The sequence below is a fragment of the Capricornis sumatraensis genome, chromosome 5, assembly GCF_032405125.1.
Source record: "Capricornis sumatraensis isolate serow.1 chromosome 5, serow.2, whole genome shotgun sequence".
NCBI lineage: Eukaryota > Metazoa > Chordata > Mammalia > Artiodactyla > Bovidae > Capricornis > Capricornis sumatraensis.
The window spans coordinates 69,433,017-69,451,004 of record NC_091073.1 but is presented as its reverse complement, the minus strand read 5'-3'; the positions used below and the strand labels follow the sequence as shown (position 1 = coordinate 69,451,004).

General features: G+C 39.2%; 1 protein-coding gene across 2 annotated transcripts in view; it reads right to left on the bottom strand.

The window, feature by feature from the left end:
- The window catches only part of PDE1C (phosphodiesterase 1C), a 539,914-nt gene that overhangs the window by 108,014 nt on the left and 413,912 nt on the right, over positions 1–17,988 (bottom strand). For both annotated transcript variants that reach the window (XM_068972561.1, XM_068972562.1), the window contains 2 exons: positions 12,964–13,080; positions 10,157–10,297 (listed from right to left, as the gene is read on the bottom strand). In XM_068972561.1, coding sequence (XP_068828662.1) covers positions 10,157–10,297; positions 12,964–13,080 — 258 coding nt within the window. The remainder of the gene's footprint in view (positions 1–10,156; positions 10,298–12,963; positions 13,081–17,988) is intronic.

Sequence of the window (17,988 nt, the reverse complement as noted above, 5' to 3'; positions counted from 1 at the left end):
GCCTATCTACCCTGCAGCTGGCAAGCTATTGCCAAACACGCGTTCCTGACAGACAGAAATGTTTTTTTTTTTTCCTTCTGTAAGGAGACTGGGGAATGTGTGATTTGAAAACAGCCTGCCTAGCACGGTTGAGAGAGCTAACTAGTAGGTTTTTTTTTTTTTTTTCCCCAAAGAAGCAAAAAATAATGAACGTGAGACTTTAACAGTTCTCATTCCATCCTTTACCAAATTTCAAATAAAGTTCCTGAGTAGACACAGAAAAAAATTTTGAAGTTTCAACACAATACCAAAGCTAAGAGTAACAGATAACCTAGTGCTTATCCACCAGAAGATGGATAGTAGATAGAGTGGAAAGACAACATTTGGTTTTCTGCCAAATAACGTTTTGTCTCTGGGTTGCAGTCCCCCAATCTATGTTTGAAGAAACCTGTCCCCGTCCATGTTACCAAAATTGGCTGTAGTTCAGTGGTCTTCAAAGTGTGTTCCCTGTAACAGTAGAGTTAGCATCACCTGGAAGGTTGTCAGAAATGCAAACCCTCACCCCAGTCCCACTGGGATCAGAAACTCTGGGTTGCAGCCCACCAATCTGCGTTATACTAAGCATACAGATAATTATGATGCGTGCTGAAGTTTGAGAACCACTGCTCTGTTTGAAGCTCCCTCAAATGACTCCTATTTCACAGACTCTGGATTCACTGGTGCCTCCCCTCCCTTCTGTACAACACATTGCCTGATGGCCGTGGGATGGAACATTTGTACCGTCAGCTCACCCTTTGGTATCGCTGCTTACTTTTGTACTAGTTGAGTTAATGATTACAAGCTTCAGTGTGATTTATTTCAAATGCAATTTTGACAAATTGTACTTATTATTATAATTATATAATAAAATATGACCTAAACCAATAAAATATGAATACAAAAGGTTATGTCCATAGAAGTTCAATGCTTTACACAGTCACTAAAAGAACTGGTGATCACTGGGAAACAGTAGAAAAAAATTATAGAAATTTGGGGAGATTCTCCACTCAGTTTTCTTCATGAAATTTTTAAGTTTCCATTCCTTTGAAGAAATAAAACTAGAAGTCTTAGACAGAGGCAGGGTTAAGGTATTGTAAATATAAGTACCTAAATTGGAAGAATTCAGAAAGCAGCTAGGGACTTTCCTGGTGCTCTATGGTTAAGACTCCACACTTCCTTTGCAGGGGACATTGTTTGATCCCTGGTTGGGGAACTAGGACCCCTATGCCCCACAGTGAGGTCAAAAATTTTTTAAATATGTAAATAATATAAATGAAATTTAGTTTAAAAACGAAGGCAGCCTGGGTTCTCTATAAGATATCAGTGACTAAAACATATTTATTTGATTTGTTAACAAAAATAATTTAAAAGCAAACAGGTTAATTTCTAATAATTCTCACTCTAACTTTTTTTCAATTAATTACTAATTTTGGTCTTCACCTAACTAGTGAAATTATTGTCTTCTTTGAAGATAATAACTACACTGAACTACCAACTTTGGTGATGTGGATGGGGACAGGTTTCTTCAAACATCAGCAAGCACAAGGGAAAACCAAACAAACTACATATAACCTATGAAGAAAAGACTTCATAGTTAGGGAAAGAATGAGCACAGGAAAAAACTCAGGAAAAAAACTATATTTAAAAAAAAATGACTTGTAGCATAATCCAGCATGAAATGTCAGGAAACATTTTGGCATTCTTGATTATACATCTCAAGAAACCAAACTAACGTACCATGAACAAATAGACGCAAGGAGAAAAAAGAATAAGATGAAAAATCAACAAAATTAAATGAAAAAAAGACTGGCAAATAAAATCTTGACAGTTGCAAGAAAACAGTAAAACCATCCTGAAAGCAGCAAGGGACATCCTCCTCAGGGTTAACACTTATGGGAGCTTCCCTTTGTGTTCGCCTGTTTACACAAAGAAACTCATGCAATACACACAACTCCATATAGGTAGGTACTCCTTTCATCCCCACTTCATAGATGAGAAAACTGAGGCTAGGAGAGGTTCAGTAACTTACCCAAGGTCCCACAGCTAGTCCTGAAACAAGCCACACACTCCAGAGTTCTTACTTTATAATCTTTAAGTCACTGTTCCTTTGGGTCACTGTTTATATGTTTACTCAGTTTTTTCATAAAATTGCATAGTTATGATTTTATATTACAAATATTCTTGATATTTTTCATTCACATATATTTTTCCTATTTTGGCAATGTCTTTCTTCTCTTCCCTAACACCCTGTCCCCACTCATTTATCCCAACTTCCTCTATCTATTTCCCGCCCCCCCCACCGACATATCTCTTTCTCCAAGCTCATGTAAAGTTAATAATTTAACATTTTAAGATAAGATTATGAATGGGAGACAGTGTACCATCTAAACAATCTGAACCAAGGAGCCTCAGTTCAACCAGCAGAAGGTGTCTAAATAACTACACAATCACAGTTCTCACAAATAGTGTAACTCCCCTCCTTATCCGAATATACTGACAAAATTACATCTTAAGTATAACTTACTTCTAATAAATCAAAACCAACAAACTATTAAATGAACATACAACAAACAATTAATAACATAATCAAGCCTGGACTGAGCAAGGATGGAATCAGGCATTTTCAGAATGAACAACTGAAGAAGTACCAGTGGCAAAAGCTGATTCACTGTAAGTAAGGAAATGATTCCCTTTAGTGGAGCAGGAAAGTGAAACTGAAGGTCACTTAGTCGTGTTTGACTCTGCGACCCCATGGACTATACAGTCCATGGAATTCTCCAGGCCAGAATACTGGAGTGGATAACCTTTTCCTTTTCCAGGGGATCTTCCTGATCCAGGGATTCAATCGGGGTCTCTTGCATTGCAGGCGGATTCTTTACCAGCTGAGCCACAAGGGAAGCCCAAGAATACTGGAGTGGGTAGCCTATCCCTTTTCCAGCAGATCTTTCTGACCCAGGAACCGAACCGGGGTCTCCTGCATTGCAGGCAGCTTCTTTACCAACTGAGCTATGAGGGAAGCCCAGTGGAGCAGGAGTGAGGGTTGATTAGGGCCCTGTGATGACAGGCATTAAAAGCCAGGATGAAGAATACAAATCAGGTTTATTAGGCAGTGAAGTTTACATGCAAAAGATAATATGTTCAGCATGCTATGGAGAGAGAGATAGCAAAGCAGAGAGCACAAAGGAAAGAAATAAGACCTCTACTTTGGGACCGAAAAGTCCTTATAGGATGAATAGATGGTATGGAACTAGAATCCTTACAGCTGCTCAGCTCACTGAACGCAGGCGGCCACGAAGAGGTTGCCGTCCAAAGGAGGGTGCATTAAAGATAACCCTGGAGGGATGGGGTTGGGAGGGAAGTGGGAGGGGGGATCCTATGCAAATTCATATTTATGTATGGCAAAAACCATCACAATATTGTAGAGCAATTTTTTGCCAATTAAAATAAACAAATAAATTTAAATAAAAAAATATTAAAGAGCCTGACATTCCTAGCCTGAGTGGTTAAAAAAATGGTGGGTGGCATTAGAGGGCAGCATTATTGGAAACAGAGAGTGGGAAAAGCTATTTTGTGGGAAATAGTCATATTTCAATACAGTTTCATATTTCAATATAGCTCAGGTTTCCTTGCTTCTTCCAAATTTAATACTATCAATCCCAAAGGTTTATGACCAACCATAAGAAGTCAGAAATTTAATTCCTGCAAGAATTTTATTCCAGATTTATCAAACTGTGACAAGGTGTGAGTAATAGACCTTTCCAGAATTTCCCTGTCTACAAAATATGTCCCAACTAATTCAATGACAAGGATGCCTTGCCAGCTGGAAAAGGTGGACTTTGAATTATGCTGTGTATGACTCAGGAGAGCAAGCCATGCTCATGCTCATGTATGTGGGCTGGGAGTGGGCAACAAGTAGTGGGCAGTGAAAACCTGAAGGAAAAGACACGGATAATTTGCCATTGCCAGAGGAGACATTACTAGCAAGTAGTAACTTCAACAGGTAAATGACTGAGTTTCTTTAGTAGTCTGTTTCCATCTCCTATTGGTTTTCTATTGTTCCCTTCACTGATTACCACCCATGTAAGGCACACACTCCTATGGGTTCTGTAGGTCAGAAGCCATCATCGTGCGGCTGGATTTTCTGGTGAAGATCTCACAGGGCTGAAACCAAGGTGTTAGCAGGCTGTGTTCTTTCTAGAAGCTCTGTGGAAAACACAGCTCCAGGTGCCTTCAGGGCATTGGCAGAATTCATTTCCTTTCCATGCTTTCCACTTGGCACCTCCATCTTCAAGTCAGCAACAGCTGATGGAGTCCTGCTCACCTTCCTTCTGCCACAATTCTTTTTTTAAAGATTGTTTTTTTTGATGTGGACTATTTTTAAAGTCTTTATTAAATTTGCTACAACACTGCTTCTGTTTCCTTTTGGTCTTTTTTTTGAGGGGGTGGGCATGAGGCATCTGAAATCTTAGCTCCCTGACCAGGGATCAAACCCACACCTCCTGAACTGGAAAGGGAAGTCTTAACCAATGGTCCATCAGGGAAGTCCCCTGACATACTTCTGGAGTTTTAAGGACTCATGTGATTACACTGGGCCCAACTGGAGAATCCAGGATCAACTCCCTATTTTAAGGTCCTCTGATTAGCACCCTTCTGTATCTGCAGAACTCCTTTTGCTATTTAATATAATGTATTAAAAAATGAGACATCAGAGGGCAGAGGTCATGGGGCCCAAAATTATACTGACCATAAACCCTAATAAAATTACTTAGCACTCTTTAACCAGGATGCTGTTTACATGTCCTTACCGTGTCCCTTATAAATATGATAATGCCATTTATAATAAAAAAAACCAAGATACACATTTCTCTTTTCTTAAAAAAAAAACAAGCGAAAGAAAAATTAATGGCACCTTGCCTAATAAAAGCAATGAATGGGACAAAGGATAGGCCTGGAGTTTGAAATCTTGTGATCTAACTCAAAATCATACTGGAGCTCGGAGTCTGATTCATATCTATTCAATCAACAACTCTTCAGTCTAATTCTGTTCAAGGATTTTTCCTTAGATGTGAGCAAAATCATGATGAAAAGATTCAAGCCTCACTAGGCATCTAGGCTAGGCAATAATGAGTAATATAAACAGATTACAATGAGTAACATGGTGGATGCTGAAGCCCAGACATCACTTTATCAATGGGATATTTTCATTCCCTATGTGTCTTACAGTTTATAAAACTGAAATGACTTCAAGCATTTTCTCCCACTTGGTTTGTAATGAAAGGTTAGAGTCACAATATGCTCTCCATTCATCAGAATGCTTCCTACTGTTTTTGTAAGCTTGCAATGAAAGAAGTTTGTTTTGAGCTGCATTTCTAAGAGAGTGGGCGGGAAGTAGTTTCTATATTTAAGAATTATTCTGAATATGGCCTGAATTGATAATGAAAATGCAATGGCAAATGAGCTCATTCAAGAATAGTATGCAGTACGTCACGACCATTGGCTGCTATGAAATAACATCTATGTTAATCTATGTTAATGATAGCTTACATTAGCATAAGTGCTTCGGAGTTTTTCCAGATGGCTAAGAGGACTGCCTATGATTCACCTTTATGTCTCCGTAGTACACTGAATGCAGTAGGTGCTAACTACGTATATGTCAAACAGATGATTTCAAAGTATATTTTCATATCCATTTTAATCCTCACCACATGAGCAGACTGAGGTATAAGAATGTCAGGGCTTTTTTTCACCACCAGCATTGCAGAAGCATGGCTAAATATTAAATGTATTTAAATGTATTTAAATGTTAGAAGTCAGACTGAGACCAAATACTGGCTCTGCCACTGTATTAGTTTGCTACAGCTGATATATAAAAGCGTCACCAACTAGGCAGTTTAAATTACAGAAATTTATTTTCTCAGAATTATGGAGGCTAGTAGTCCAAGATGAAGGTTTTAGGAGGGTTGGTTTGTGGTGACAGCTCTTTTCCACCTTGCAGAGGGCCACCTTCCCCGTGTCCTCGCACCCTCTTTCCTCAGGGCATCAGCATGTCTGTGTCTTAATCTTTTCTTATAAACATCAGTCACACTGGTTTAGAGCCAACCCATACACCCTTCATCTACCTAAATTACCTCTTTAAGTGCCCTGTCTCCAAACAGAGTCACATTCCGAGGCACTGGAGATTAGGGAAAGGGGACAAAATTCAGCTCATGACAGAGACTTGGCAATAGGACAATGTTAACTCAGTCAGTGTGTTTCCTCCTATTTACCCACAGGGTTTGTACCACTTTCTTGTTGATTTATATAATCTGGATCTTAATCCTTGATCTCTACATATTTTCCTCAAGTACTGACTTAATTATGGTGATTTTTTTTTTTTAATCCTACAGAAGGTTTTCATTTTCATGTACTCAAAATAATCAATATTTTGTTATATAACTCATGTTTTGAGGCTTATTTAAGAAAGGATTTCCTTTTTCAAGGCTATACACATAACTTCATATTTTCTTCTAATATAATCAAAATTTTATGCTCATATCTTTAATTCATTTGTCTGACATTTGGTGAATGATTTCAAGTAGGACAAAAACTATTGCTTTTTTTTTTCCCAAATGAACTGTCCTCCAAACATTTTCGGAACCAAGTAATTTTCCCTTTACTAGTGTTTTCTATAGATGGGTCCTCACTTTCTCACCTGCAGATCTGCCCTTGTCATACGTCAGTCCATGTTCCATCCCCAGCAAACCACGGGGTCTGATCATGACAAGGGCACCCATGACTCCCAATGTTGCCAAAGGCAGTGGTTGCTTCTCTGTCCTCATCCCACTCAACCCTTCAGCTTGTTGCACACAAGTCACAGCTCTCCTTTGGAGCTCTTTCTTTCCTTGGCTTCCATAACCTCACGCTGTCTTGGGTTTTGTCCCGATGATACTGGTTACTCTTTTTTAGTTACTATTGTTGGCTCTAATTCTTTGTCCTCATTTTATTGTTTTTGCACACACCATTTTTGAAATATACATGATAGTTGTAAATGATCTGGAGGAACAAGGGCCGTATAAAATCTCCAAGGCTGAGTTTCTCAAAAAAATCTCAAGCTACTCTGAATGTTAATTGAGTGGTTAATCAACACAATATGATATCCTATAAAGGAAACTATCCAAACTAAAATGGTGAAGACATGAGCTCCATTTTAAACTTTAGACTGCTCCAGGACTCAGTTCACAGTGCCTGTTTCTTAGACATGTCATCTGGTTTCATATCCTTAAATAATATTGATATGCCCCTGAGAGCCTCATCTCCTTGTCCATCCCTGACTCCTCCCCAGAACTCTAGACGCCTTAGGTTTTCTTCCTGCTTAACATCTCCACAATGATATCTCATAAAGATCTTAAATTCAACATGTCTGAATCAAAACTCTTGACTCCCCTTCCCTGAAAGCTTCTCTCATCAACCTTGTTTATCCAACCAAAAATCTAATCTGTCCTCTTGATTCCCTTCCTTAGTGTCTGAAATCCTATTATACCATCTAATTCTTTCAAATCTACATCAGCTACAGGACATTTGGTCTCTATACCCCAGGAGGGTCCTTCCTAGTCCAAACTACCATCATCTCTCCAGGAGACTTCTGCACTTCTCTTCCAACATGATGCCTCAAGACCCATTCTTCACAGTAATTCTTGTCTAGCCTTTACCAGATCATCACACTCCCATGGGAAAATGCTTTAGCTGACTCACACTGCACTTAGAATAACACTGAGACCCATTAGCCAAGCCTACAAAGCCAACTTGGTCTGTACTTTACATTCTCGTGATTTTTTTATTTTATAACTGGAAGTGTGTACAATTGACTCCCTCCAGTCATGAGGAAGTTGACAAATCCTGCACTAATTCCACTCGCATACCTTCCTTCAGCTCTTAGCATGACTCAAGCCTAAAATCATAACTGTCTCAGACTAAATATTACTTCTGTAAAGATGCCTTTCCTATCTAATAAAACTTAATTTACCCTGTGTGGTCCCCTGTTCTAATCCTCTGCAGAATACTAGCGATATTTTCTTGTTTACTTTTTCATTGGTCTTTTACCTGTAACTTCTTACTAGAATGCAAGTTCTCTAAGAGCTACAATGCACCCTCATCCTCTTATAAAGTACGTGGCACATAAGTGCTCAATCAATATTTGGGTTCAGTTTTTAAAACTTCAATCAATTCCATGGATATATTTGTCTACTTTTGCACACTGTATAGATTGCTTTACTATAGCTTTAGCAGATATTTTAACGTCTAGTAGAGTAAGAACTACCCCATCACACACACTGTCTTACTCAAAACTGTTTTTTCTATGGTTCTTAAATATCTATTTTACATAAGTTTTAGACTCACCTTATTACATTGTATGCTAAATCCTTTTGGAATGTTTTACTGGTATTGCTCTGAATTTATAAAAATGAGTTTGAGAAAAATTAACATCTGTTTCATACTGAGGCTTTCAGTTAAAAACATGGTACATTTCTTCACTTATTTAAACATTATTTTCATGCCCTTTAATTTCAGTTTCCTTTTCATTAATTTTAAAGTTCTTCATGGGTAATTTGTAGGTTTTTTTAAAAACTGTTGGGAATGTATGTTGGGAAACAGTGTATAAGACAGTTACTTTATCCATATCTTACTGAGGCCTTTTATTTGATCTAATAATTTATAGGGTTTGGGGTTTTTGTTTTTAGACAGATCATCAAATTATTTTCATGGAAAGCTTCTTCAGTTTTTGTAGATACCATATTGCGCTGATTGAGAATCTCCAGAGAAGTGCTCACTAGCAATATTAATGTTGGATTCCTGTTTTGCTTTCATGGAACTACCATAAACTGATATCTGCTCTAAATTTTGGGCAAAAACCCTTTATCATATTATACAAGGTTCCTATGTAGAGTTTCTAAAATTTTAAAAACACCCTTTTAAATACTGTTTTTAAGAAATTGACTTTATAATAAGGAAAACATGAAAACTGCTGAGAGGTTAAGGGCAATCTTACAGAGTTTAAATAAGAACAATTCCTAACTGTTGAGCTTTCTTTATGAGGCAGAGAGAGCATTCATACTTTGATACTTTATTCCTAACTGTCACAGTACTTCCAGAAGACAGAATATTTTTCACAATTTTAGAAATGAGGAAACCTTGACTCAGGGATTCAAGCAATTTATCATAGGTCACAAATCTAGTAAGCAATTATGCAAGGATTTATACCCAACTATATCTAGCTCCAGAGCCCACACTCCTCCCACTGTATTCCATATTTAATATGAGATATTAGACCAAGCCTCTCATCATGCCCTAGCAGAAAAGATAACAAATGTGTACTGGGTTTATGGGTTAATTAATAACCACACCCCCTAAATGTCTATCTCAATGTCAATGGTGAAGAAGATTTCAAAGTAAAAAGGCATAAAGATTTACTACAGAGACCTAACTGTCACTAACAGCAGTATCTTTAAAATGAATAGTTTATATTAAGGCAAAGAGGGCAAGAAGTACATGACCAAATTGAGTAGGTTTGTTAAAACAATGGGTTATAGATCAGAGATTCAAAAGTATCTAAAGAGCTAAAATGTTGGATCAAAGCAAGAAATTTCCAAATGGTTAGAGGTGAAGCTTGACCTTTAGGTTCAAAAAAATCAAATGCACATAATAAACAAGATGAGAATAACCACAACCCTTGTGAAAAAGATCTATTAGTTTAAACCAAAAGCAAATTGTGTACGGTATGATTCCCAAGTATATTCAGTTCAATTTCAATATGCGTGATGTCAATGTGATTGAACACAGCAAGAGATTAATAGTACCACTCTCTATATCTGGAAATGCATATTTGGTTATAGAAATTATATTTAATTTGGCCATAGCCTAGTAAGGATACAAGTTACTACCAGATTTTTTTTTTCATCGAGTCCAGGATGAAGAAAAAGTCACAGGCAATAAGGAATTTCAACACTCTCCATGATTGGGTTAGACAATTTTGGGGAATAGGAAGTCCATAAAACAATATATTTCTTGTGGGCTCAACCTCATCAGAATAGAAACAGCCTCCAATTTAAAAAAAAAGTAACCATCACATCTTTGTGTAATCTGAGTTCCTATCTGTACTTACTGCTACTCCTGTCTTATAGAGAAGGTAATGCACAGTCTGTGTGACGTCAGCAGCATGCATCAAATTGTGGTAAGGATTTTTGTGCTTGCTGTATCCCACTTCCAGGGCCTCCACAAATGAGACAAGTGCAGAAATGGGGATCTGAAAGAGAGTGGCAAGGTTAATTGGCTAGTGATTTAGTAGCTTTGAGACACCAAAAATGTCTAAGGTATTCTAGCTACCTCTTTCTGAAAGCATTAAGAGAGCACACAAGGACATAAGAATTTTTCAAAGTTAATAAAAATCACTGAACAAAGTATTGGATAATTTGAAAAATCTAACAGGAAGTCCCTGGTCTGCCCTGCAAATTGTTCTTTGTTCCCCAGTTCAGAGGCCCAGGGTAATGACAGGATCATCTCAAGGACGCTGAGGGCAAAAAGGTAGGCAAATCTCAGGCAAAGGTTCAAGTCTTTGCTTGTTTAGAAATAAATGAACAAATACTATGCAGCATCCCATTTACTTGTGGGAAAACATAAAGTACACAAAGATTTAAGTTATACGATAATTGTAAAACAAACGCAAGCATTCTGAAAACTGCACCCTTTAGAAGGAATGATGGGTACACTGGACAGTTGAGAAAAAAAAAAAAAACTACAAATGATAGTCTGTTCTTGTGTTTATTACTTGTCAACTTATTATTATGCTCAGTCGCTCAGTTGCATCCAACTATTTGCAACCCCATGGACTGTAGTTCATCAAGCTCCTCTGTCCATGGAATTCTCCAAGCAAGAATACTAGAGTGGATTGCCATTTCCTACTCCAGGGGATCCTTCCAATTCAGGGATCGAACCCCCAAAAGAGATAAAACAAAATTTTTGAAAAATAATATCTTTGTCAAGTCTCCAAGACTCTGAAATTACTATTCTATTTCATTCAGATTTGTTTTTTTTATTTTCCAATCTATAATCTTTAATTTTTAAAAACATAAGCCTTAAAGGCCTGCAATTATGCATCAGTTTGATGACGGGGGTGTCCAATGAGACCAGTTCATGTCCCTTTCTCCACTGGCTCAGTCAGTGAAAGATCTGCCTCTTGATCTTATTAAATGAACCATAGCAATAGATCAAGAGAATTACGACTCTACCCCACCATCCTCTTCCTCAAGCTATCTGAATACTGTTCTGTTTTGCTTTGTTTTTCATCTTCCAGCATGTATGCCTGACAAAATAAAACCCAAGACATTAAGTTGACAGGATGAAAACTTCATTCCAGGACAGGGGCCAATAAAATGGGATTGGTCCCGACTCCTAACCCATCATCACCCTCCTCCTCTTTGATCATGACCAGTAGCTCCTAAACAAAAAGAGAATGAAATGAGTTTCAGGTGGAGAGGGAGGAAACTTGAAAAAGTGGACATTTACTCTTTCTCCTTAATATAAGGGACTTTAAAAGCAAATCTAGGATTACTGTTGGGCATGAGTGCAGCATGAAAGCTCTATACGCGCCTCTAGCAGGTTGTCAATCCAGTCCTTGCCAAGCTGCCTAGTGTCCATCTGGAGGTTGTAACATGGCCAGTCCTTCTGCTCACCACCTCTGCTGGTGCCCTAGAATTCTTCTGAAATCCTGAAACCTGTCCATGATGTAACTAAGTCTTGCTTCAAAATGTTCCTTACACAGAGGTAAGTGTGAATGATGCCAGTTCTTGAGAACTGGAGTTAGGTGGGGACCATATAACTGGGTAGACCTGATGTTTGACCAGGTATTTTGTAAAACACCACTGGAAATTTTGTTGTAAGAAAGCATAAGATTCATAGTTACTGCTCTTATTGAAATCATTGGACTGGCATAGTGAGTTCTATCCCTTCTAGGAAAGCAATGTCTTTTCCCATTGTCACAGAAAGGTCAAGGTCATTACTCAAGGTCACATAGCTACTGGGTCAGAACTGACATCAGGATCCAGGTGATCTCCTGAATCTCATTCTAGTGTCTGGTCTACCAGACACGGTATTAGCCTTTGAGTGTCAAACAGGCTTCTGATACAAAAGAAATTAAAGAAATTAAAGTCATAAAGTGCTTATGACTATATAAGACATACACTTCCAAATGTGCAGTCCTTAGGAAAGTGATAAAGAATCATGCTGCCCAGAAAAACTGATACTTTATACAGAAAAAGACCTGCATTTCCCAGAGACTCATTCATTGATGAGAGAAATGTGAGGGGCACGATACGGCAGATGCCAGCAGATAAAGCTCAGGCTCCCTAGAGAATAGGATCCCACCTCCAGAATCTGTGGAATTAGAAGGCCGAGGAGGTGGAACACTGGAATTGGCTCATGCTCTTAAAGTTGAAGAATTAATTTAAAACATAAATGGCTGGGAAATATCAATGATCTATCATAGATGATAAGTGAGAGTATTTGTGTGAATTTGAGCCAAGTGGCCGAAAGAGAAGTTCATGGAGACAATAAATGCACACTCTATCTCCATTCCTGTCTCCTTGCCGGTGGTGGTCATTAGTACACAGAGTCTGGCTGAAAGGAGCACTGTAGGCAGAGCCAGCAGGTAGGTCCGGTTCAGGCTTCCAGCTGTACTTCTAGGAAGACTGGGATCTAAATAGGTGGCTCCAGTCTCTCTCTCGTTGATGAGCTCACCAGGCAAGGGAGTAATGAAAGTTCCCCTCAGTGTGGAGTTTGTGGCAGTGACTTTCTGGACAAGTCACCCCAGAGCAGCTTTCAGTCTACATTAGAAGGATTCTCTTGGTCTTAGCCCAAAAGTCCTGCAAGGCTGGACAAATATGTGCAGTTGTTTGGTTTTAATTAGACACTGACCTTGAAACGGCTGATCAGATCATAGCGAGTGAGTAACTCATAGAAAATGAATTTCAGTGCATGGTCCCCACTGGCTTCATTGAGGGAAAAGACATCAAAGGACCACTTGTCCACATCCTACAGGTCAGGGCAGAAAGAAAGAATTCATTAGTTGGTAGCCACTTACATTTATCTCCCTACTTTGGGGTTAGCCTGTAATTTGGGGGGTTACCCTAACTTGGTAATTCAGTCTAAGACTCTAATACTGTTTCCCCTCTCAAACTTTTTCCAATATGGCAATCCTATATAGCATTTGCTGATAAAATATGAAATAGCTTTATTAGTAATAACAAGAGCTATAATTTACTGGGTACCTACCTAGGCATTACGATCAATGATAAATATATAATTCATCCTGAAGACAAGCCTAGTGGTAGGTATTATCAGCCATATCTCACAAATGAGAAAACTGAGAAGTTACCTAATTTCCCTAAGATTCATAGAAGGCAAGTGTTAGGAATACATGTGGGGCAAAAACACAAACACACATTCAACTGAAGTTTAAACTCAGGCTCTTTCCATTAACCTTCCACTGCTGCTGCTGCTGTTGCTAAGTTGCTTCAGTCGTGTCCGACTCTATGCGACCTCATAGACGGCAGCCCACCAGGCTCCGCCGTCCCTGGGATTCTCCAGGCAAGAACACTGGAGTGGGTTGCCATTTCCTTCTCCAATGCATGAAAGTGAAAAGTGAAAGTGCAGTCGCTCAGTCATGTCCGACTCTTTGCAACCCCATGGACTGCAGCCTACCAGGTTCCTCCGTCCATGGGGTTTTCCAGGCAACAGTACTGGAGTGGTTTGCCATTGCCTTCTCTGATCCTTCCACTACTTCTGCTGAATTTCAAAATTTAAACTGACTTCACAATAACCTAGGGTGTTTCCTACCCCTAACCAGCCTTGTGATACCATCTACTGACTTCCTCTTAGTCCACTGTGGAGAATGTTAACCCACTTAAAAGTCTTCAGAAACACACATGATATAGAACTCAAAACAATGTGCCACCTCAAGAATCTAATCTGCTAAGCTGAAACCAAGGAGAAAGCCTTCATTTCATGGGATGGAAAAATGTTATCACTTCTGGAGTCACTGATCTGAGGACGGAGTCCTCAAATCTGTAAGTCACTTTACTGGAAAATATAAAACTAAGAGCTAAGCTGAACACACTCCTCACACACTAGTCTTAAAGTTCAGAGTTTTATTTGTCCATAAAATAGTGGCTTCAAAATATATGTAAACACTGTCAAATACGTCTTTGACTTATAGATAGCTACTTGTGGGTGTTATAAACAAAGGCATGTTTAAGAAATAATTAAAGCAATAGTCATTTGGTTTCTCAGCATATCAAGAGTTTTATTTCAGTGGTTAAGGAAAGTGTACTGCCATGAGCATGACAATAAGGATGCATGTGAGATCACACTGAATCTGAGCTAGGTGTCAGATGGTCTCCTGGAAGAGACCTTGGCTTTCAGAAACTGCTGGACCCAGTGACTCCCACATCAGCCTTCACTGCATTCCAACATCATCTATCCATCCCAATCCTGCTCCTCTCCAAAGATCCCAATCATGCAGATCACCCTGAGATCATGAAGGGTCTCTCTCATGGACACCAGGGCACAGGGAAAACAAACTGTATACAGGGAAAACCAAACATTTCCAGAAAGGTTTCAAATAGATTGTTTCAATTCACATTCAGTAGTAAATCTCACCTTGCTGCTGCTAAGTCGCTTCAGTCATGTCCGACTCTATGCGACCCCATAGATGGCAGCCCACCAGGATCCTCTGTCCCTGGGATTCTCCAGGCAAAAATATTGGAATGGGTTGCCATTTCCTTCTCCAATGCATGAAAGTGAAAAGTGAAAGTGAAGTCGCTCAGTCATGCCCGACTCTTAGCGACCCCATGGACTGCAGCCTACCAGGCTCCTCCATCCATGGGATTTTCCAGGCAAGAGTACTGGAGTGGGTTGCCATCACCTTAGCCTCCAATAATTTCTCCTCTATTATAAAAAGTAAAGAAATAGCCACAAGTGCTAAACATTTTCTGTGCCAGGCACAGTAGGAACTGTTGATACACATTTTCAAACCCTTATAACCCTAAAAACTTCCTCCAGTTTCATAGATGGCCACCCCAGAGAGATGAAATGAAGTGCCTAATGCCAATACCAGGCAATATCTCCACTGATGCCCCAGTGACAGCATTACTGACAGATGACATTGTAAACTCAATGAATATGTGCTGTGACCCAAGCCTTAGGCCTTAAATACCCCAAGAGTGCCTAGGCCACAGACAGTGGAGCCATTTAAGATTAATCCAAGACCCAGGGTTCACCTTGAAAGTGAAAGTTGCTCAGCTGTGTCCGATTCTTTGTGACCCCATGAACTATACAGTCCATGGACTTCTCCAGGCCAGAATACTGGAGTGGGTAGCTTTTCCCTTCTCCAGGGGATCTTCCCAACCAGGGATCAAACCCAGGTCTCCTGCAATGCAGGCGGATTCTTTACCAGTTGAGCCACAAGGGAAGCCCAAGAATACTGGAGTGGGTAGCCTATCCCTTCTCCAGCAAATCTTCACAACCTAGCAGTCGAACAAGGGTCTCCTGCACTGCAGGCAGATTCTTTACCAACTGAACTATCAAGGAAGCCCTAAGGTTCACCTTGGCTATCAAAACTGGCACTGTCATGACAGCCATTGTCTAGCTATTAGTTAAAGAAAAGTCCACTGACAACTCAGTAGGTAGGAAAACATTTGGTCACATCTGACTATTTTTAATCCTCTTCACTTAAATGAATAAAAGAAGAAAAAAAAAGCTATCACTGGAAATGAAGAGATAATCATAGTAAAAAGTCAAGATTTATTCTGAATATTAGGTCTTAGAGAAACAGAAGGATGTGTAAATACAGACCGTGAGATGGATAGTCTCTCTAGCCCCTCATTCTGGGGAGACTTTAGCTGCGATTCTCAAATTTCAGTGTTCTTTAGAACCACCTGGGGTGCTCAGAAAAAAATGTTGATTCTTTGGTGGAGGATTCTGAAGAATCCTGGCTTGTGGCCTGGAATCTACATTTTAACAAGCACCTAATTTAACTGCCTTAAACCAATCTTCTCTTCTTAGCAAATCTGGCCCAAGCACCAGTCCCGTGAATTTCCTATTAGTCTAACGTGAAGGAAGCCTGAACCTCCTCATTTCCTTCCACTTTAAACCTGGAGTCTGTCCAGGGTGTCTCTTCCTGAGTCACACAGCATATGTCCTTCTAAAGAACAGCATAATTCTCCATTTCTGATAACCCCACCTTAGAAGATTAGAGATAAAACCACCCAAATTAGAAGCTAGCATTCACTGCATGGAAACAAATAAAAAGAATAAAAGTGCAACATATTTCAAATTTAGAGATTGGTGGTGGCTAATTATTCTCTTCCTTAAATGTTATTTTGTGCTATGTTCTTACATTAATCACAAAGGTTAAGATGACAGTAGCAGGATGCTTATTTTATTAATTGTATTCTCTCAGGCTTTTGGGAAATCTTCTGTAACAGAAGAAAACAATAGTGTCTCCATATAAATTGCTGGCAGCGGAGTGAAAATAACCTTTTTCTAATAACTACTATGTAAAAAAAAGAATCTATGTCATCTCTCCAGTTCAACTCCAATCCACTGAAAATTAAACCAGAGTCTAGGAACACAGAAAAATATTACATTGTAAAAAGGTCTTGAACTTCCAAAGTAAAGAGAGCATACAACCAAGAGAAACAACAGCTTTAGCCTTCAGCACATATTAGCAATGGTGTGGAGAAGGGCAGCAATTCAGAGTTAGTATTCATCCTGAAATCATCAAGGTAACTTTCTCCTCCAAAAGACAACATGTGTGCTTCTGAGAAGTACTTTTCCCCTAAGCATAAAATAACAATTCACGCACATCACAGGTTGTTCCACATTTCTTCAGTCATTCTGTGTAGAAAAGAAGCTCCAATTTGTAAGAAATATTTTCATAAATTTCTTAGTACCGGTATAACCGCCTGTATTTATTTTCACGATAAAGGAAAAAATTAAGGATAAAAGATGCTTTTAACATTCCTAAGACTTTCACTGAAGGTTTCAGATTCAATTATGAAAATCAATGCAACTTCACAGTGGGTGTTATGAAACACCAGATCTTATAAAGTGGTTTCACAGATTAAATAAGAAATGTTGCTGTGAGTTACACAATGATTTATTGAGCATTAGAGTTGGGGTTGTAGAGGGAGAGAAAACATGTGTCTTCTTGCTGTATCTTTCCTGAGCACCATTCCTGTCCTAGATGACTTGACAAGAGAAAGAAAATGGTGAACTGAGAATCTGAATACAGAGTCTCCCAAAGTCAGCTAGTGAATGTCCCTGAAACAAGAGAAAGGGACTATGAAATATAAAATCAAACTGGCCCTAAAGGGCTCTTTCTTGACATTAAATTGATCTGATTCTGTGAACAGGGAATTTAAATTATCTTCTGAAAATTCTATCGGGGATACACTTTTCAGGTTTCAGAGAAAGATTAAAATAGCTTTGTAGTTGTTGTTCAGCCATTAAGTCATGTCTGACTCTCTCCAGCCCCATGGACTTATAGTCCGTCAGGCTCCTCCGTGCATGAAATTCCCCAGGCAAGAATACTGGAGTGAGTTGCCATTTCCTTCTCCAGGGGATCTTCCTGGACCAGGGATCAAACCCATGTCTCTTGCATTGGCAGGCGGATTCTTTACCACTGAGTCACCAGGGAAGCCCATTTAACAAGAGTCAGAATGCTGGAACCTCTTTGACTGAGCTGACACGACTCCACATGTAGGCACCAGGCAATGTCAACCAGTTCCATGATCCTGGGCCTTAGCTCATCCCCTAAATGTAAAAGACCAGTGAGTCTGAATCTATACACACATACAAAAATACATCTACACAAGGGCTTCCCTTGGGGCTCAGTTGGTAAAGAATCTGCCTGCAGTGTGGGAGACCTGGGTTCAATAC